General features: G+C 36.2%; 1 protein-coding gene across 4 annotated transcripts in view; it reads left to right on the top strand.

Annotated features, from left to right (window-relative positions):
* Positions 1–17056, top strand: part of ELAVL2 (ELAV like RNA binding protein 2) — a 162896-nt gene extending 145840 nt beyond the window's left edge. For 2 of the 4 annotated variants that reach the window (XM_069090270.1, XM_069090246.1), the window contains exons 4-7: positions 3113–3266; positions 7248–7473; positions 13657–13695; positions 14286–17056. In XM_069090270.1, the coding sequence (XP_068946371.1) occupies positions 3113–3266; positions 7248–7473; positions 13657–13695; positions 14286–14616 (750 nt within the window). In that variant the 3' untranslated portion in view covers positions 14617–17056. The remainder of the gene's footprint in view (positions 1–3112; positions 3267–7247; positions 7474–13656; positions 13696–14285) is intronic. The other 2 variants (XM_069090252.1, XM_069090261.1) reach the window with 2 other exon arrangements.
* The last annotated feature ends 1980 nt before the right edge of the window (positions 17057–19036 follow it).

Raw genomic sequence — 19036 nt, 5'->3', positions numbered from 1 at the left:
TCCCTTTGGTTAGTAATATGCGCCCTGTTTGCTTTATCTGCCTGTTCTCAAGGTGTTTAACTCAGTTTTCTTTCTCTTTCACTGTTTCCCTAGGGTCTGAGCCTCAGAGCTGTCCTCCCAAATTGGACAGTTCACTTTTCACTGACCTCAGTCTTGGCCCCGGGGGAATGTCCTAGCAGGACAGAATGGGCTCCCAACGGATGCCAGTCCTTTTTGCTTTAGGACTGGTAAATTCACATACGCCCTGACATCCTGCCCCAGTTCTATCTATTCGTTATCTGAGTACTGTTACATCACAGTGCCGTAATACTGCAATTCCAGCCAGAACATGAGCCTGTTTCTTTGTTTTTCCATGTCACAGGAAGAGTGGGAGGCAGAATTCTTGTGAAGGTTGAATTGCCCATTGAGAGGTGGTGAGAATCTGAGGAGAATGTCTAACTCTCTCTTGTCAGTTGAACAGAAGTTAAAGACTATTATTTTTATTGCATTGCTATGATTAAGTAGTAATCTACTCAGAATTCTTAAGTAGTTCCCCACTGCCTACCTTGAAGAAAATAAGTTCTTGATTGTGTGGAGCTGGACCGTGAAGGGATTTAAATGATAGCCTACTGTCTGGATGGACACCCTTGAATGTTTTCGAAGATCAAGCTAAAGTGAACTACTTTTCATTTTTGTCCCTTTCTTGCCCTCCCCTTTTTTTTAATTGCCATTACTCATGCTAAGACCTTCCCATTCTTTAATGCTTAACTCAGGTGCCACTTATGAAACCTTAGTCTGTTTTACAGAAGCAAACTCTCCATGAATTAGAGGGAGACTTGAATTCTGTGCTATAGCAAGCATTATGTGCCTACTTTGTGCTGGTATTGGGTATGCAAAGACAAAAATTAAATGATATTTCCCTTCAGGGAGCTTATATTCTACTGTGACATTTCATGGAATGTTTGGACAACTTAGGAGAAACAGCTTTCCTTCAAAAATTCTTCAAAAGCAACAAGCACGTATGAAAGAAGCAATGCTTCTGACAGTGCTCTCCCTTGATACATATAACATCCCATTCATGGCTTCCTATCACCTTATGGAAGGGCTGGGATATACCATCCAATCTGGCAGTCTCCCAGGTTATTAGGAGAATCTGGGCAGGCTACATCCTACTTCCCTATTAAATCCCCAGGACTAGAAATTTAACAACCCCACATACTGTTTTGAAATTAATCCTGCTCCCTTTAACCACCACCACATTTCATATGTGTGGCAACATGGAGAAAATGTGGACAACTAAATTAGAAGAGTTGGTAGAGAGTCTAGAGATGCCATTTCATGTGGAACAAAAATGGGGGGGGGGGTGGATGTAGATTATCCCAAGCTTATACAGACTAATTGTTAACCAAGCATTTGGTTTCAGAAAGTCCTCATGATGTCTAAGGAAGAGGTAAAGGTATTTTAGGAATTCAGCTGTGCAGCTTTTGATCAGAATATGTGACTACCTTTTCAGAAAATAATCTTTCCTCAGTGTTTCCCATGCATATGAAGGCTTAATGAGAAGGAGCTGGGAACTACAGATTGATGAGTCTGAGTGTTAGTTTTATAGGCAGTTCTGATAGAATTTCTAACAAATAGCAACCAAAATACTTAAACTATTAAAGGAAAAGGCAAAATTATTTCTCTAAGGGGAAATCGTGGCTGACTAATGTCTTAGACTTCTTTGGAAGGTTAAATAAACATGTAGACAAGTGTGTGGACATAATTTAGACTTTCAGAAAGGCCTTTAGCAATGTTTCACATTAATTTTTTTTTAAATTAATGGGTTGGAAGGAGTATTGTCTTAGGGATAGAGAACTGAGTTAAACACAGGAAACAAAAGGTAATGATAAATTGGCAGTGTGTTCCAAATGAAGAAGTGTATTTATTCTGTGGTGCCCTAGTCAAGGATTCATATACACTCACTCACTCTCTCTCTCTCTCTCTCTCTCTCTCTCTCTCTCTCTCTCTCTCCCTCTCTCTCTCTCTCTCTCTCTCTCTCTCTCTCTCTCTCTCTCTCTCTCACACACACACACACACACAAGAGGAGGTATATGGTATCTTTGTGCAATATCTACTGACCATATTTTGCTACCCAAAAGACTTTAGAGTCAAGCCAATGTGGATAAACAGCAGGAAGTTCGCATGAGACTTGGTGTAGGTGTGCTTAATATAGCATAAAAACTTTAGTGTGAATGTATAAGATTAAGAGTGACAGGCCTGATCTATCATTTACAACTAGGAAAACAACTTCTGTCTTTTAGGAGGCTTATTGAAAACATTGATCTAACAAAAGAGCCCTTAGCCTTTTTTGTGTCATGCTCTGGCATTTTGAAGCTTGTGTTTTTAAATGTATAAAATATAAACAATAGAGTTGCAAAGGAAATCAAAGTTAAATATGATTTTTCCTCTCCAGATTCATAAATCCCCTGATAGATGACCCATGGATTCTAAGTTAAAAACTTGTGGTTTGACATGTTTTTGTGAACCAAAAGGGAAAAATGTTAGACATCATTGATAAAAATATGGGAAACAAAACTAAAGGTGCTCATTAACCTTGTGCAGAATCACGGAGAGGCCCATACCTCTGCAACCCAAGAAAGGCTAAGAAGTCCCAGAGAGGGACAGCTGATGGTAGTAAAGGCAAATTAAATACTTTTCCTTGATAGCTGAAGGGTGGGGCCCAATAGGATTTTTGTTGTTTTGAAAATATGTTTAGGGTAAATATGGACCAAATGTACAGCATTTGGCTACACATAAAAGGAACAATGTGGGTAACTATGGAATTTAATACCCTAAGACATGATACAGATTCTAGAGGAAAGTTAATAACAGATTACAAGATTAGGGATTATTCAGGGATAACTTTGGAGGTCGAATTTCTGAAGGGCTGACCGAGTAATACTATTCTTCTGAACCCTTGGGGTAAGTAAATTAGTTCTCTGCTTTCCCCAACTCCTGTGGTGTTTCCAACAATCCAGTTTGACTATCAATCAGAATTCAGATTAACACTAGATTGCATCTTCACCCTTCTCAGAGAGTGGGGTGAGAATGGCATATACCTATCTACTTTGGTTTTCCTTGCCTTTTCAAGGTTTCCTATGCTCGACCCAGTTCGGCTTCCATCAGAGATGCAAATTTGTATGTCAGTGGACTTCCCAAAACAATGACCCAGAAGGAGTTGGAACAGTTCTTTTCCCAATATGGACGAATTATTACTTCCCGTATTTTAATTGACCAAGTCACTGGTAAGTAGACAAGTAGCTGCTCTGTATGGTATCTTTCACTCTCTTGGGCTGGCAGATTATGAAATATTTTGCCTTCCAATACAGCAATCTTGCCTCCAGAACACATCAAAGGTATATGTGGGCCAGAAAATGGAATTTTCTGCTGGAATTGTTCATAAATATGCATGCACAAAAATAGATTGTGGTGTGTAGTGAGCTAGCTTGAGTCCTTTCCACCCTGAAGGTGCAGGTTTGAAGCCTGTTCCATGGCTTGTAATAAATTTACAGCTGCTATAATCTTTCTTTCCAAGCTGTGGTATGAAAATAGCTCCTTATAAAATACTAATAAACAATCTTATTTCTACCAAAAAAAAGCAACATTTAATGCAGAAATGCCCAGCTGGCCCTCTGAGGGGGATTCCACTGGACCCAAACTCTTTGTTACTGCCACTTCAATGTGCATCCTGCATAGCATGAACTTGCATCTGAGGTTGTGGAGCTTAATAGTTAAAAGTAGATGCAGTCTGCTTTAATGTAACGTTTCACAAAATGGGAATTGGCAGAGTTACGAGATGTATTTTTCAGGTAGAATTTAAGGGAGAAGTTTCTGACACCTTGAATTATTTTTTGAGTAGAAAAATTATTTTGTCATTCACTCTCTCTGTTTACTTCTCTGTAATATGAAGGGATTTGATTAGGTTGCTTCTAGTTTTAAATTCAAAGATCCTATGAAAGAAAATTGTAGATTAACAGACTTTGAGTAAAATATTGACACAAGTGCTCATTCTTCATATGAACATCAGTCTGCCTGATAGGAGTCTTAACAGCCATCCAAATAACTATTTCTTTTCTGTTCATACCATGCATAACCTTATTTAAATGTGTCCTCTTTAGGTGAAAGATTGGTCACCATAGTGGATGTCTTTGGGTTTCCCCAAAGCCTTTGGGATATGGGATTTCACTTTGTTAGGGGAAACAAAAATTGTCTGATAGTTACACATGTGAAAACAAGGTCTAATTTGCTCTTCCTAGTTACATTTTCTTCTCTCATAATCCTCCTTAATAACTCTTAATATCTCACTTTACAGTTACGGTGAGAAATCTTGCTTACGGGTTAAATAGTAAATGTAATCTTGAAATCTTTACAAAATCCTTTAGAGCATTTCATTAAATTCTTACAGTAATCTGTCCTTGGTGAAGGAAAGAGTTAACTATAATCCTAATATGAAAAGTATTTCTTAGTTGAAATCCTAATATGATTTATAGTATTTATATTGGAAAATCTATAGGCAAATTCCATCAACTAACCAAGGTCCAATGACCAGTACCTAGTACATTCAGACTATAGGCTAGCTTATCCTGCAACTAATGATTTGCTTCAGCATTTCAAATGATCTGTGATAGCTTGAGTGTGGGTATTCCTCTCGTTGACATAGACCATAACCATAATAATATGTTTGTGTATTGATTGACAAGTATTGGTCAAAAAAAAAAATGAAGCAACTGATGCTGCTGTGGATGACAAAAATCAGAGTCAATCACTGGATCTTGACTTGAAGCTTGTCCAGCTTCGTGTAGGACTTGTGCTCTACTGACATATTTGAGAATTTGCTTAATGATCAAATAAGTTCTAGGGATGTTACCTCATTAATAAGGAGTATCATTTCCTATTTCTTCCTACCACTCAAATTTTTAGAATGTTAGCTTCCAAAGGGGACTTAGTGTCTGTCTCTCTCTTTCAGTCTCTGGCTCTTTCTGTCTCTGTCTCTGTCTGTTTGTCTCTGTCTCTGCCTCTCTCTCTCAATCTCTGTCTCTGTTTCTCTGCCTGTCTCTCCCTCCCTCTTTCTTCCCTCTCCACACATACAGAGTAACTTAAGTATATTACCACCAGGTGGTATTGTGGTACATTCACACCCAACTGAGATAGTCATTAGTAAGCTTAAAGTTTAAAGATTAACACAAATTCTCAAAACATGCTCACTTTAACAAGGTATTTCCCAGTCAATGGAGTTTATAATACAGCATGCACATGTCTGCAGACTTGTTGATGTTGAAAGCCCTAGCCTACTGGGACAATTCTGTAATGTCTCAAGGTGCAGAATTTTGGGAAGCATTTTTCATGGTATGATAATGAGTGCGTTGCTGGCATGAGAATCAGAGTTGCAGACAAAGTCCACACATCTAGCCACTGGACTTTTCAACATGATAAGTCATTCCTTTTCCCTGTGCTATGCATCTTCCTGTACTTTCTGACAAGTGATGTAAGGATTAATGTGCATCATCAGTCCTTTGTAGTGATTTGAGAACCCTTTTTAAATAATCATTTCTTAAGGTATTAACGACATTAGGTTGTAAAATATGCTGAACACTCAGAATTTTATGTATATAAAGAATCTATGATTAGAGATGATAAATGTTTTTACTTTGGAAAAAAGAGAAATTCTAAATAAAATAGATGGTTGTAGTAGAAATAGACAGGCACTTAAAGATTGAAAATTCGTAGCTTAGAGACAGTTAAGTTGATGACATCTGTTAAAAGAGTTCCTTTTCCTTCTGCGAGGAAGCAAAGTAATATCCCCAGAGAGAGGACGCATTAGCTGTTGAACCGCTCCATCACTTAATCTTAGCTAAAAAGCTGAGAAGGGAATTTGAGCTTGTGGCATTCTGTTCTTAATGTAAAATGTTTCATCCATTTTCACAGTTAGGGCAATAATAATTATGTCCAGAATATTTTGGCCTGTCCCATATCTTAAAGTAATTTGGGCACAATTTCAATCAACCACAAAAAATGACAATGTTCTGGAAGATAGCAAGGCTTTGATTTGGGAACATATCCTTAAAGTGTGGTTCATTTTAATTTCAACTACAAAATTTGATATTAACTATTAATATTTTTATAGCACTCACACTCAGGTTATATCTGTCTTCCCTTTATATTTTTTCCTTCAGTCTTGTTCTTTTTATCTGTCTTAACTATTTATAATCTAAAGCAGAAGTAGGCCACTTGTGGTCTATCACACTCCTGAGTGTGGCTGAACCAAATTAAAATGTAATTGGGAAACATTTACCAAAATAAATAAAAATACAATGATATAAATAATGGTATGATATGGTTTTCTGCTTCACTTTACACCCTTAGGAATCTTTATGTGTGTTTTATTGGCCCACATTTCTTTTTCATTTTAACACCACTAATCTAAAGGAGTTGAGGTAAGAGATCCATCATGCATTGCTCATTTAACATAACGACAAGACGTGCAGAGACGTTTTTAAAAGTTAGATATATTTTTGGATCATTTTTTAAAAAGTAATAGTTTTCTCTAAATTGGCATCCAAAGTGCCTAAATGACTCTAAATCAGCTCTGAAATACCTTTTTGTTACCAGGGTGTATTTTAAACATAATTTTATTTTATTTTACTTAAAAGGGAAAATAATTTGTGTTGCCTTAATTCAGTTTTAGGGCAGCTAGGTGGCACAATGGGTAGACAGCCAGACCTTGAATCAGGAGTATTCATGTTCCTTGAAATATGACCGCAGGCACTTATTAACCCTCTTTGTCTCAGTTTCCTCATATATAAAAAGAACTAGAGAAGGAAATGGCAAACCACTCCAGTGTCTTTGCCAAGAAACGCCAAATGAGGTCATGAAGAGTAAGATAAAACTGAACAACAAAAATTTGCTTTCTTAGTTAATCTTTGAGGCGTCACTTTCAAACTTTCCAAAAGGTACTTGGGTGTTATTACTGCTTTTGGTCTATTATGCTGAATCTACATGTTTAAAGGTATCAAATAATAAAATAGTTGGCATTCTCTTTATCTGGGTAGCTTTTTGTTACTCAAAATTTATTCTTAACAAACAACTTTAGAAGAGCTAGTTATTAATATGTAAATTATATTTTCCTCTGCATATGAAAATGTGAAGGTAAATGGGATTTAATAGACAAAATGCATGTTCTTGAGGAGAGGGAGTTTAATGTATTTTCCCCTTCCCACCCAACACAGGAGTGTCAAGGGGCGTAGGGTTTATTCGATTTGATAAGCGGATCGAGGCAGAAGAAGCTATCAAAGGTCTAAATGGCCAGAAACCGCCAAGTGCCACAGAGCCAATCACTGTCAAGTTTGCTAACAATCCAAGCCAAAAAACCAATCAGGCCATTCTCTCTCAGCTGTACCAATCTCCCAACAGAAGGTACCCAGGACCGCTAGCTCAGCAGGCTCAACGTTTTAGGTAAGTCTGATTTCGTTTGGGGCCCAGCTCTCGACGCCAAGGTCCTTGAGGCCTACTGGCCACTTCTTCCAGTGGGGAGCATTTCCCTCAGGCTCTCAGCTTCCATTCCATACGTAGCATGGGATTGCCTTTGGTGGGATGTAGAGGTTGTGTCATGGAACAAAAGACTAATTGTGCGTCTCGTAGACACTGGGTAGAAGCAAAGCACCCCCCCCCCTTCCCAGGCATTCCAATGCTTAGTCTTCCTTGGTCTTCTATTGCATTGGTGCCTCTTACTATTTTGAGGTTGACCTTCTTCCTTTAGTCTGTTAATCTGCTTATAGAAACATAACTATATCTGTAAGTACAGGTAGGACTTGGAGTTCTTTACTTTCTTTCATTAAAAAAAACCAAACCCTTATTAGAATGATGATTCTGACACCAAAATCAATTAATAAATAAAATTTAAATTTTTTGGTTCTTTCCCAATGCTAAATTGATGGTTAAGGCAGGATTACTCTGTGTGTGTGTGTGTGTGTCTGTGTTTTTCCATGTCTGTATGTGGACATCCTCGTTCCCTTTTGTGAAAGAATGGAGACATCCCTGGGATTTTCATGAGTAAGGCAGTTTCTGTTTGTCTGAGCAAGTTGAATACACTTGGCCATATGGGATTTGCTAACTATACTGCCACCCACCCTCACTCTCGTTTTATTGATTACAAGGGCGTATTGATTTTCTTTTCTTTTTTGGAACTGATGAGCTGGTTATAAAAATATAATCACAAACAGCTGTCCGATATACAGAAATATTACATAGTGCTAAATTTAAATACATATATAGGACCAATTTCTGTTCCTACGTATGTATTTAAATTCAGTACTATGGAGTGACAAAAAAAACCGCAACCAACAAAAAACTATCGAGCGCTCTTTTAAAACTTAATGAACATAAATTCTTTGTGTGTTAAGAGATGGAGTAGAATTATTTCTTATGTTTATAAAAGCATTCAGTTTTTATTTACAACAGGGGAAGTCCTTCCCAATAGACCTTTTCCTCTTGAAGTGGTAAAATGGTCCCCAAACCTGACTTTTGACATGATGACTCAGTGTTTGCTTTTTCCTTTACCTCAGTCTTTTCTTTTGGGAGGAAAAGAGATTTTTTTTTTTATTCCTGTTACACATAGCATCATAGCTATGAGTCAGATTCTGAGCAGTGAATTTCTTTCCATGACATTAAACTAAAGAATGATTTTTGTAAGATTAAAAAGGAAGAATCTCTCACATTGTAAAGATAGAAATAATTTTGTACTGTTTTCCCAAGTAAGGTCCCTACTTGGGTCATAGCAGAGCTCTGGGTGTTAAGGGGGAAGGTAGGGAGGACATATCTCAAATTTTTATCTACACTTTAATAATATCTAGCATGTTAAGATTTACAAAGTGTTTCACAAATGTTTAATTGTATCTTCCCAACAACTGGGGTTGGGGGCAGGTGATCTTATTATTCCCATTTTAAAGATGATTACTACAGCTTTTTCAAACTTACAATCACTTATATAAAAAGTTTGGCTAGAAGATAAACAATTATTTTGAAGTACTTTTGGATTTCCTCATTCAAGCTCTAACTTTTTTTTAAGCAGATATTTCTTCAGAAAAAGTAATACCTTTAGAGGTACATCTTAAGACAATTTTAGAATACAGTCCTGGACAATTTCTGTCAGCAGCACCTTGTAAGGAGTCGTGAAAAGGACAGGAAGGCAAATTAGGTCTTTTTCTGGGAGTGATTCTAGGGAGGTCTTACAGTATGGTGATACATCAGCTGAATCCTTTACTCTGCTTTTCCCAACTATGTTCCTTAATCCAAAAGTTAGAATTATGATTCATTTGGTTTTCCCTACCTTAAACTGGTGTGTAGATGAACAATGGGATCATGTGACAATGGGATCAATCGTGTTGAGCTACTGAGCCATCTACCTCATTAGGAAGAAATGTTGTCTTTTCCAATAAGACTAGACAACCGATAGTGATTTTTATATATAAACACAAGCTTTAGGGGTCCACTTGGTACCATGGAGAAGTTTTGAATACCTTTATTCCTTGGACTTAAGATTTAATTTGTAAACTTTAAAATTTTCCCTTTTTGGGGAATAATTTTATCTCAATCTCATTATTTACCTTATCTCTTGAGAAGAATCATTTCCTCTAGATTCTCCATAAATTGGGTGCTTGCTTGTTCTCTTTGCAACCTCTGTGTTCTGTTTTTCCCCATACCTTGTGCTTAAATGTTTTGTCCCAGTATCAAGGCTTTTTCATCATCCCTGTTTTCAGCTCTTTCAGCAGATGTGATTTATAAGATTTTTTTTAAAGAGCATTACCTTTTTCTAGTAAGTAATAAAGCAATTTGGAATATTTGAACTGTTGGAAATTTTTATTTATGAATTTTAAGAGCAGCTAAAAGGAGAATTATGACAACTCTGGAATAATCATGATACACATGAACTATTCTGTTTTTTAAATTAAAAAAATAAAAAAATGTCTACTTCAAGGTTATGTTTTTAATCTCCATGAGAGTTTACAATTTAGTCTGTCATGCTGTATGAAGAAAATCTAGAAAAGAAATTATTTTAATAGGAATAATTTACTTGACTGACCTGACGTGAGTAAATAAGGTAAGTGTATTTGATTGGATGAAGAATCTTAATTCAAGACTGATAAAGAGTTTCTTGATAAATAGTGAATGGTAGTTGAATTAACTTTTACCAGATTTTCCATATTATCTTCTCCTAAGTCAGACTTAATTTTCTTCAGTGCAGTGTCCTTTTATTGGGGATGTACACAAAAACTAGTCCCATATATGTGTACTTTAAAAGCCTTTGAATAGCTGCTTAGTTTTAACAGAATTTGGCAATAAGAACTGCAGTTGATTGGCATGCTGGTGGTATTGTCACATTCCCTTTTTGAAGGGAAGGAATTATAATAGCTTTTGAGTAGTCTTGATATTTCCACAATAAGCTTCCAGCTGTTTATCTTAGAAAATACATCATGACATTCAACTACAGATTTCATTTAGAAACGGAGATGGTATAATCCTGGTATCCTTTAATATAGAAAATTATTTTGAAGTTGATATATATGTGAAACATCTTTTTCGCCCCCTGTTAACTTTAAAATAGGTCAGGGTTGGGATTTTTCTTGTGTTTTTCTAACCATTAGATAGATTGGGTACCTCAAGATGCTTTAGGTCCCCCAATCTTAGGTAATGCCTACTTCCTATTACCTGTATCCTCCCTCCCCCCCCACACTTTCCCCCAAAGTACCTGTGTCCTCTTCCCACTGAAAATCAACATCCACGTGGATATTTCATGCATCTTAGGGTTACTCTGTCCATTTGAATATAGGAGAGTCAACTGAAATGAGAAGAAACATTTTGTGTTCCAGGGACTTGTATTGGCAATATTAAAGCAGTGAAGTTGGGGGGTAGACAACATTAGGAAGATCCTCAAAAAGTCATGAGGTCCATGATTCCTTGTTTGCCAGAACTTAGAGACTTTGGGTTGGAATAGTAGTCCAGAACTTAGTAGGGCTGGAGGAAGGTTTGTTCTGAGATTGGATCCATGAGTCGGCAGGCTTTTTCTCTGTATGGTCTTGATTTAGGTAGTGATAATAAGAGGCCAATCTCTCAGTACTTCTGGTGTTGCTAAACATGCTACTTTTGGTAGTAGACTGGTACATTGTAATCTCTGGCATAGATGCCTTTGAGGCATATGGATGGGGAGAGTCTATTTTGAGTGATTTGAAAGCTAGAGCACACATTTGAAGAATCATGCTTTTTAAAGTTTTTTTGAGAGGAGCCTAAAATTTTTATAACTTTAGTAAATAAGGTAACATTTTTGGAGCTTTCAAAGCCTTGTCATTTCATTGGTGTGGGTGCTTCCTCAACCCACAGACATTGTAATGCCTGAAAAAAAATTTAATCTAGTAGCTGACATTCTTTTCCTTAGCCTTCATGGCTTTAAGCCGGTCCTCAGAAAGCAGACACAGAATTAGCAGCTGCATCCGTACTTGAAGCCTTCAGGGTCATCCCAGTATCTCAAGGATGAACTTGATGATGGGAATGGAGGCTGAGGTAACAAATACCAGATTAATTCCTTTAGTATCAGTTAATTTAATTTTCTTAAATTCTGTAGATTGGGATACATGTAATGAAACAACCTCATAAAAATATGTACTTTCTGTTCTCATTTTCAAAAACTCACCAGTTATGGTCATATTGAGGGTCTATTTAAGCCAAATAAACAACAATAACAAAACCCCTTTCATTTTCGATTAGGTAGTTAATTCAATGGGAATCGATGCATTTTGACAATTTAGTAGCTTCGAGGTATTCATTCTTTCCTTAAGGTAATAAGTATAATTACTTGCATTTGTCTTGTCAAATTCTACTATTCAGTGCCAAAGGATACAGGAAAATGCCCTGCATAGCCAATAGAGAGAAAAGAACATTAAAGCATACTTTCATTTGCTGCTTCTGAAGGCAGTGTATGTTATCTGGTCCCTGAGTCTAGGCTTTGAAAACCTGGCCTCCCCCTTGTAGACCAAGGAATTAGATTGATACTTTTCCTATTCTGCAAATGGTTGAAAACTTAACATGCCTTTTTTTTAGTCTCAAAACAAATGTGAATCTGATGAATTGGGGTTAATCGATTAGAGAAATCATATTTGAGTATCTTGAGAAGACAATTAATATGGTAGTAGTATCAATGTTAGAGGTGTAATTTCATTTATCTTTGTCCTCTTCAGATATACTGACCTTTTCCTCAAAGTAAACACAAAATAAGAGGAAACCGTTTTGTAAAAAGTATTATGACAAGCCATGTTTAAATAGGCAAAAGAGAAAAATTTTAAAGGAATGCTTTTGAATTTAATTGAAAAAAATGTCTTGACATTTTAGTCCCTTGTCTTTGATGTTAAAGAAAATCTCAAATTCTGGCATCAAAATCTATGCTCTCCCTTCCTCCCTATTTTTCATCATATAACTTTTAAAATCTTAAGCAGGCTTTAAGCTGTTACGTTTTCTTTATCCCCAAGAAGCATGATGTGGTAGAAAGAACATTAGGAAGTTTGAGATATGAAGAATCTACTTTTTTTTTTTTTTTTTGCTTTTTGGAGGGCAATTGGGGTTAAGTAACTTGCCCAAGTTTACATGGCTAGTTTTTGTGTGTGGGTGTTAAGTGTCTGAGGCCGGAACCGAATGGGTTAAGTAACTTGCCCAAGTTTACATGGCTAGCTTTTTTTGTGTGGGTGGTAAGTGTCTGAGGCCAGAACTGAACTCCGGTCCTCCTGACTCTGGGGCCAGAGCTTTTACTCACTGCGGCACCTAGCCGCCCCAACATTCTACTTCTGACTGCTGCTAACTGGCTGTGTGATCATGGGCAAATCAGTTGGCCCTCAGTGTGTTTCTCTGTAAAATGATGGCGGATTGTACTAGATGATCCCTTCCTGACCTGAAATTTTATTTTTATGGTACTAAGTTTAAAACTCAAAGGCAAAGCCCAAAATTGGGAAAATCAAGTCAAAGTCATCCAAGGCATCTGGAAATTCTGCTTTTATCTGTCTCTCTTCCCCTGTACCCCTCTTGTGAGTCTATTATTCAGGAATGAGTTGTCACCATAAAGTCTTTTCACATGAGGCACTGTCGTAGTTATAATGCAACATTCCCACACCAGTCTTCTTTTCAAGTTTCTAAATTTGAAGTTGAACAGAAGAAATTAATTATTCTTCTTAGGGTCATTAATGCTGAAATAGAATTAAATGTTAGGGGAGATGAGTAAAATCTCATGCTTTTTTTCCCCTCTCTGGAGGATTTTGACCAGATTACAGTGGTGACTCGTGATACTTCCCTTACTAGTGCAGTGTCACACGCAGAGTTGCACTGACCTGTAGTAATCGGAAACTGTTGTTTCTGTAGGAAGCAGTGTCTGCTGGAAGTGCTAATGGGCACTGATGTGTGGGAATGTGCACCTGTTCTCACAGTCACATGAAAGGTACTGTAACGCGTGTCACCACTGGGTGTACTGCTGCTCTGAGGCTTTGCATACACATGCTGTAAAAATGCATTCAAAGACGATGGCACTAACAAGCCAAGCTTTCTTAAGCACATGGGGGAAAAATGGAAGACTGAACAGTTTGCTAAATGTGTGTTTTGCAGGTTGGACAATCTGCTCAATATGGCTTATGGAGTAAAGAGGTAATGAAGAATCGCATTAGGTTCATAATATTCATGATTGTCCCCACCCTAATTGGATTAGTTTGCATTTAATTTTGGAGAAAGAGTTTACCTTTCTTTCTTTCTTTATTTGTCCATAAGGTTTGTGTTGGGTTTTATTTTGCATGTTCAACTGAATGAAATGCTTCTTTGGAAGCATATCTGATTCAAGGGAATTTTTCATACCATTAGATGCCTCTGAGTCTTCAAAAACCAAACACCATCATTATGTACTGCATTGCAGCAGCGTAGCATGTTTGTTTGTGGGTTTTAAAAACTGCTTAATTCATCCATCAGCTCTAAAATATTCATGGCTTTTGTGGGTAACAGGGTTCAACACTAAGTCTGGCAACCATTCACTTAGCAATTTACGATTCAAAATTACCTCTACTGTATAGCATGTTATTGCAAGCTACAGATACTTTTGTTCAATACCTTCAGTATTTGTGTGTATGTACGTGTTGGGGAGATGGCTAAGAACTTTGAGGGCTGGGTAGTAAGGGGGAAAAGAGGGAAGATGACTGTAACCAGCTTCCTTTCTTGTTCTCGCTTTTGTTTCCTGATTTGTTTAGTAGGTTTTCTCCAATGACCATTGATGGAATGACCAGTTTGGCTGGAATTAATATCCCAGGGCATGCAGGAACAGGGTGGTGTATTTTTGTGTACAACTTGGCACCGGACGCAGATGAGAGTATCCTGTGGCAAATGTTTGGGCCCTTTGGAGCTGTCACCAACGTGAAGGTCATCCGTGACTTTAACACCAATAAATGCAAAGGTTTTGGATTTGTGACTATGACAAACTATGATGAGGCCGCCATGGCAATAGCTAGCCTGAATGGATACCGCCTGGGAGACAGAGTATTGCAGGTGTCCTTTAAAACAAACAAAACGCACAAAGCCTAATGAGTTTATTGTCCTCAGTCCGTTTATATATGAAAACTATACAACAAAGGCAAGTTAAGAGAAACTTTATACATTAGTAAATGTCTTTGTAAGTCAGTGTTGAGATGGGGATAAAATGACTACTTAGCATCCTAAGAAATATGTGAGTTTTTTATTGCTAGTATTTGAATTAAAACTTCTTAATATCTTTATGTTTGAATATGGACAAGAGGTACAGGGTTTTTACCTGTCACATTGCATTCTATTGCCTTCTTTGAAGAAGGTGGACCTTTTAAAGTGTTTCAGCTAAGGGAAGAAGTTTCTTTTGTTTTATGTAACTGCCTTGAACATGTGAGTAAATATTGAGGCTTTGTCTTGTGACCCTTAAGTTTGTTATGTTCCTTTCAGTTCTTTTCCTAATTTGCTTTGTGTTTGGTTTACATTTAATGCATTGCTGTTATGTCTGTTCAAGAAAAAAAAAAGTATTTTGAAGTTTACATTTTATTTATAAAGTTTAAAACAGTATTTATTTTGTAATTATGATTTGGGTTGGGGAAGGGGGGGCTACATTATAAACGCTTATTGTAAGAATACTGGAGAACTTTTCGTAAAGCAGTACCTTGCCAAAGAGATAAGAGCCTCTTTGATGTGGGTTTAAAAAAAGCATCTATTTTTATAAAAAAGAAAATTTGGAGAAACTTTTTACTGGTCCTGGAACAAATATTTTGACTTGAATACTTTGAGAAATCTCTTCATATGACACCTAGTGAGCTTTTAAAACTTACCAGGAAATTTGCAGTTGTTGGAAAATTTAGAAAGATTTATGAAGTAGGAAAATAACTTTGGAGATCTTTGTATTAAAGAAGAAGAATCAATGGGACACTGTTGGTTTCATTTTTGTAATCATCAGTGGAGTGTTTGATCATCCTGGTTATTATGTGATAGGTGGCTCACGTTGATTTGTGATTTTGAAACAAATAAAAATTTACAAAAAAGAATATATAAGAGCAGGCAAGAAATTTAAATTACCAAGAGATGGGGGAAAAAATCTGTTCTTCCTAAAGAATTCCCTTCAGATAGAGCTCATGGTGTTTAGTGATGTACTTGCAGTATTGTTTGAAGAATTGTTTTGTCTTAAGAAGAAAAAAAAGACGTTGCACACGATTTGTACTGCGGCAAATCATCAGATGTGATCTGGGTTGGAGATATTTGAAGGTGTTTTGAAAGTTATGTTCAAGGCTAACACCTGAGCTTTGTGTAATGTAAATAAGACCTTGTGTTTATGAACCTTTCAGCTAATTTGCTGTTGTTTTTTTTTTTTCTTCCTTACATGCCAAGTGATGTTCAGGTTTTGAATGTTTTTGTATCCGTTTTTTTTTTTTCTTTGTAAATGGCATTAACATGGTTACTTGAGGTCTTGCTTATTCATTTCTGTTGTCCTGGGGACTTGAATTTACAGTGCATCAGATTTGTTGCTGATTTTGTCTGTAGATAGTCTAGCTTCAGCTGTTTATGGTGATGCTACATTTTTGTTTATAAATATGTTTGTGGTAAAAAAAAATGAGTATAACCATAGGTTTTGAACAAATTTCCTTACATTTTTCATACAAAAATCATAAATACCTGTATGCTATTGAAATTTAACTTTGTATGATGCTTAAACCACTATTTGGGGAAATAATAAAATAAGTCTTTACCATGTATGGAAGAAATTTTAAAAATACGAAATATTTTCTGATTAGCATCTAGCTTATAATAAATTTTCAAAAAAGCTGAGGGCAAAATGCCTTCTCCAGGATGCACTGACAACTCTATAGTTACGTCCTGCTTTTTGTATAAACTGAGATGCTCATATGCTTCCCCTTAGAACAAGCAATGTGCTATGCATAACATAGTTGTACATTATCATTGCAGTTGCTTTGAGTTTTTCTTTTTTATTATTTAAATTGTAGTTATAAAATTTTCAGTATAGTACAGTACATATACTGTGAAGCGCGTGCTAAAGTGAATAAGCGGGTTTTCATGCTGACACACTCAATGCTATTCAGAAATCAATTGGCTTAGCAGTCTCATATCCTTAGGTGCATTTAGATGATCAAAGTTAACCTTCTGCATTAAAAGAAAAAAAACTTAAAAAAAAACCACATGTATATATTTAAAAAAAAATAAGATTTCCCACATGGGAAAACAGTAGCTACATGCTTCTTCCTATACTATTGTAGCAAACCAAGGCATTGATGAGAAGGCATGTAAATTGTGCTTCACTTTACAGTGTTTATCAGAGCACTTAATAAAAGTAAGGCTGGTATTTATTTGAAGTTGTACAGTATGACTTAATTCATATCTGTTGGAATAGAAAATATATTCTGTTGAGTATTTAAGAGGCTGTACATGTTTTCTTTTGTGTTTGAATCCTTTGTACTTTTTCATGTTCAGTACATCAATAAACAAAGTTGAAGGGAAAGAACAGTGTGGTGACTAGGTCTTTGTACTGGTGGGGGGAGGTGCTTTCTCAAATTTTGAGAAAGTTGTATTCCCCAAAGGTTTGTTTTAAAAAAAGTATCATTGAATGTAAGATGCCCACATGTCTCCAAGGCAAGTAGATTTAAGTTAAATATGGAAAAAATAATTGCATTTGACCCTCTGACTAGTAATTTCCTAAGTGTCACCAAGTGGGTAAGTTTGTAAGAGCACACACCATCCTTACCCAGTAAAACCATCTGCAGAAATGTTACACTCTTTTGCAATGATGATTTCGTGTATTAATGTGTTATTCTATAGTGGAATTTAGTTAATTGCTCGAAAGGGATACAACAATGTGCTGTTTGCTTTCGATGAGGGCGGATAAATCAAATTATAACCTTGAGAAGTTGAGCTTTAATTGACCTCAATAAATAGGGTTAATCTTTTGTTTTTAATGATGGTCTTAACAAAACGGTTTAGTTCGAGATGGTTACCAAATTTTCTAAATTGAGAGCCCATCTTTAGAAGATCAATGCCACACCCTCCCCTTATCTGCACATGGATGAAAATTGTGATATTAGAATTTCAATTTTATTTTGAATTTTTTTTTAATAATCACCTCTCCTATTAAAGGCACATATCTTCATTGTCTCTTGGGGCACGTTTTCCCTTTAGGATTGAGAAAATATGGTTTGATGATTAAGTATTATAATCAAATCTATGTATTAAAAGAGTTAATTTTGTAGCATTCTCCTTAGTAAAACATTCTCGTATCAGTGGACTTCCGTAAAGCTCCTTTTGGCAATAGTCAAAGATTCTAACTAAGCGATGATTATCTCTCCTCCAACATGAAGCTAATTACCTAACATTTAGTTCTTATGCTTTTATTACCTAAATCTAATAATAAAATTTTCTCGTGTTAATGTCCTCCATTTCACTTTTTTGTTCTCATAACTGATAAGTATTTTGTTGGATTATTCAGACAGTCGGATGTGTATCACACAGTAAAGAACTTAAGAGTGAACCACTGAAGAAAGGGTCCCTCCCCCCGTTCCAACAGGTTATGTTTAGACTGTCCTCATCCCAATAAAGTAGCAAATTATCTTTTCAAAATAGAGAACAAACTTGTTAACTAATTGGAATACTTTACTCTTCTCTAATGATCAATCCAAATTTTTAAAAGTAAATGTAATTTTATTTTCCAAGTTTAGATAAAGTAAGTTTAGCACTTTCTTATTTTTATTGTTATAATAACATAAAATGGGTGTTGCACATTTTTTCCAGTTTAGTTTCTGCTTTTAAAAAAGACCTGGAAGTAAGCCTTAAAATGTAAATAGCTCAACATTCTGGAGTTTGCCCAGATTTTTAATAGACTGTGTCTAGAAAGGGGTTCCTTAGTAATATATACAAGCCTGACAGGTTTTGGATTAGAGAAGCAATTTACCTCTTTTGTTTTTCTTGTATCTTTGTAAAAGTTTTGACTTAAATGTATAGCAAATAGGAGTAGTTACAATTGCTAAAGACTAGAAAATGTGGATAAATGAATATTAAGAGACTTAAATACAGAGGGAATGTCCATGTGCTTTTTTGTTCAACTATTATTCATAATGACAACATTCTTGCAAATGTCAGCAATTTCTGTTCTTTGCCCACAAAGGATCACTGTAAGGTGGGGGGTAGGGCAGGGACTTCCAGAATCAGACCATTACTCTTTAAGTTTGAAAAATGATTAGAATATATAGTATTTAGAAGTCAGCCATGTCAAAATACCCACTCATTAAATGAAATGGAAATGGTCTCATACTTTTATGGAAAATAGAAGTCAGGGCTTTGTCCAGTTGAGCGTTTTAAGACAGAGTAAAAAGGCCCAAATTCGGTAACAGAGAGCCAGTTATTTCTGAACTTAGTCTTCTTCAAAGTTAGAGATGAGGCATTGTCCTTTTCTTTCCTAAGTTAAAGTGTAGGTTTGAGTAACTTT

This window comes from Petaurus breviceps, unplaced genomic scaffold, assembly GCF_028583685.1.
Source record: "Petaurus breviceps papuanus isolate PSGF00001 unplaced genomic scaffold, PetGlider_PUasm1.0 125, whole genome shotgun sequence".
Classification (NCBI taxonomy): Eukaryota; Metazoa; Chordata; class Mammalia; order Diprotodontia; family Petauridae; genus Petaurus; species Petaurus breviceps.
The sequence above is the reverse complement of the archived record's forward strand: the minus strand, read 5'-3'. Positions and strand labels throughout refer to the sequence as shown.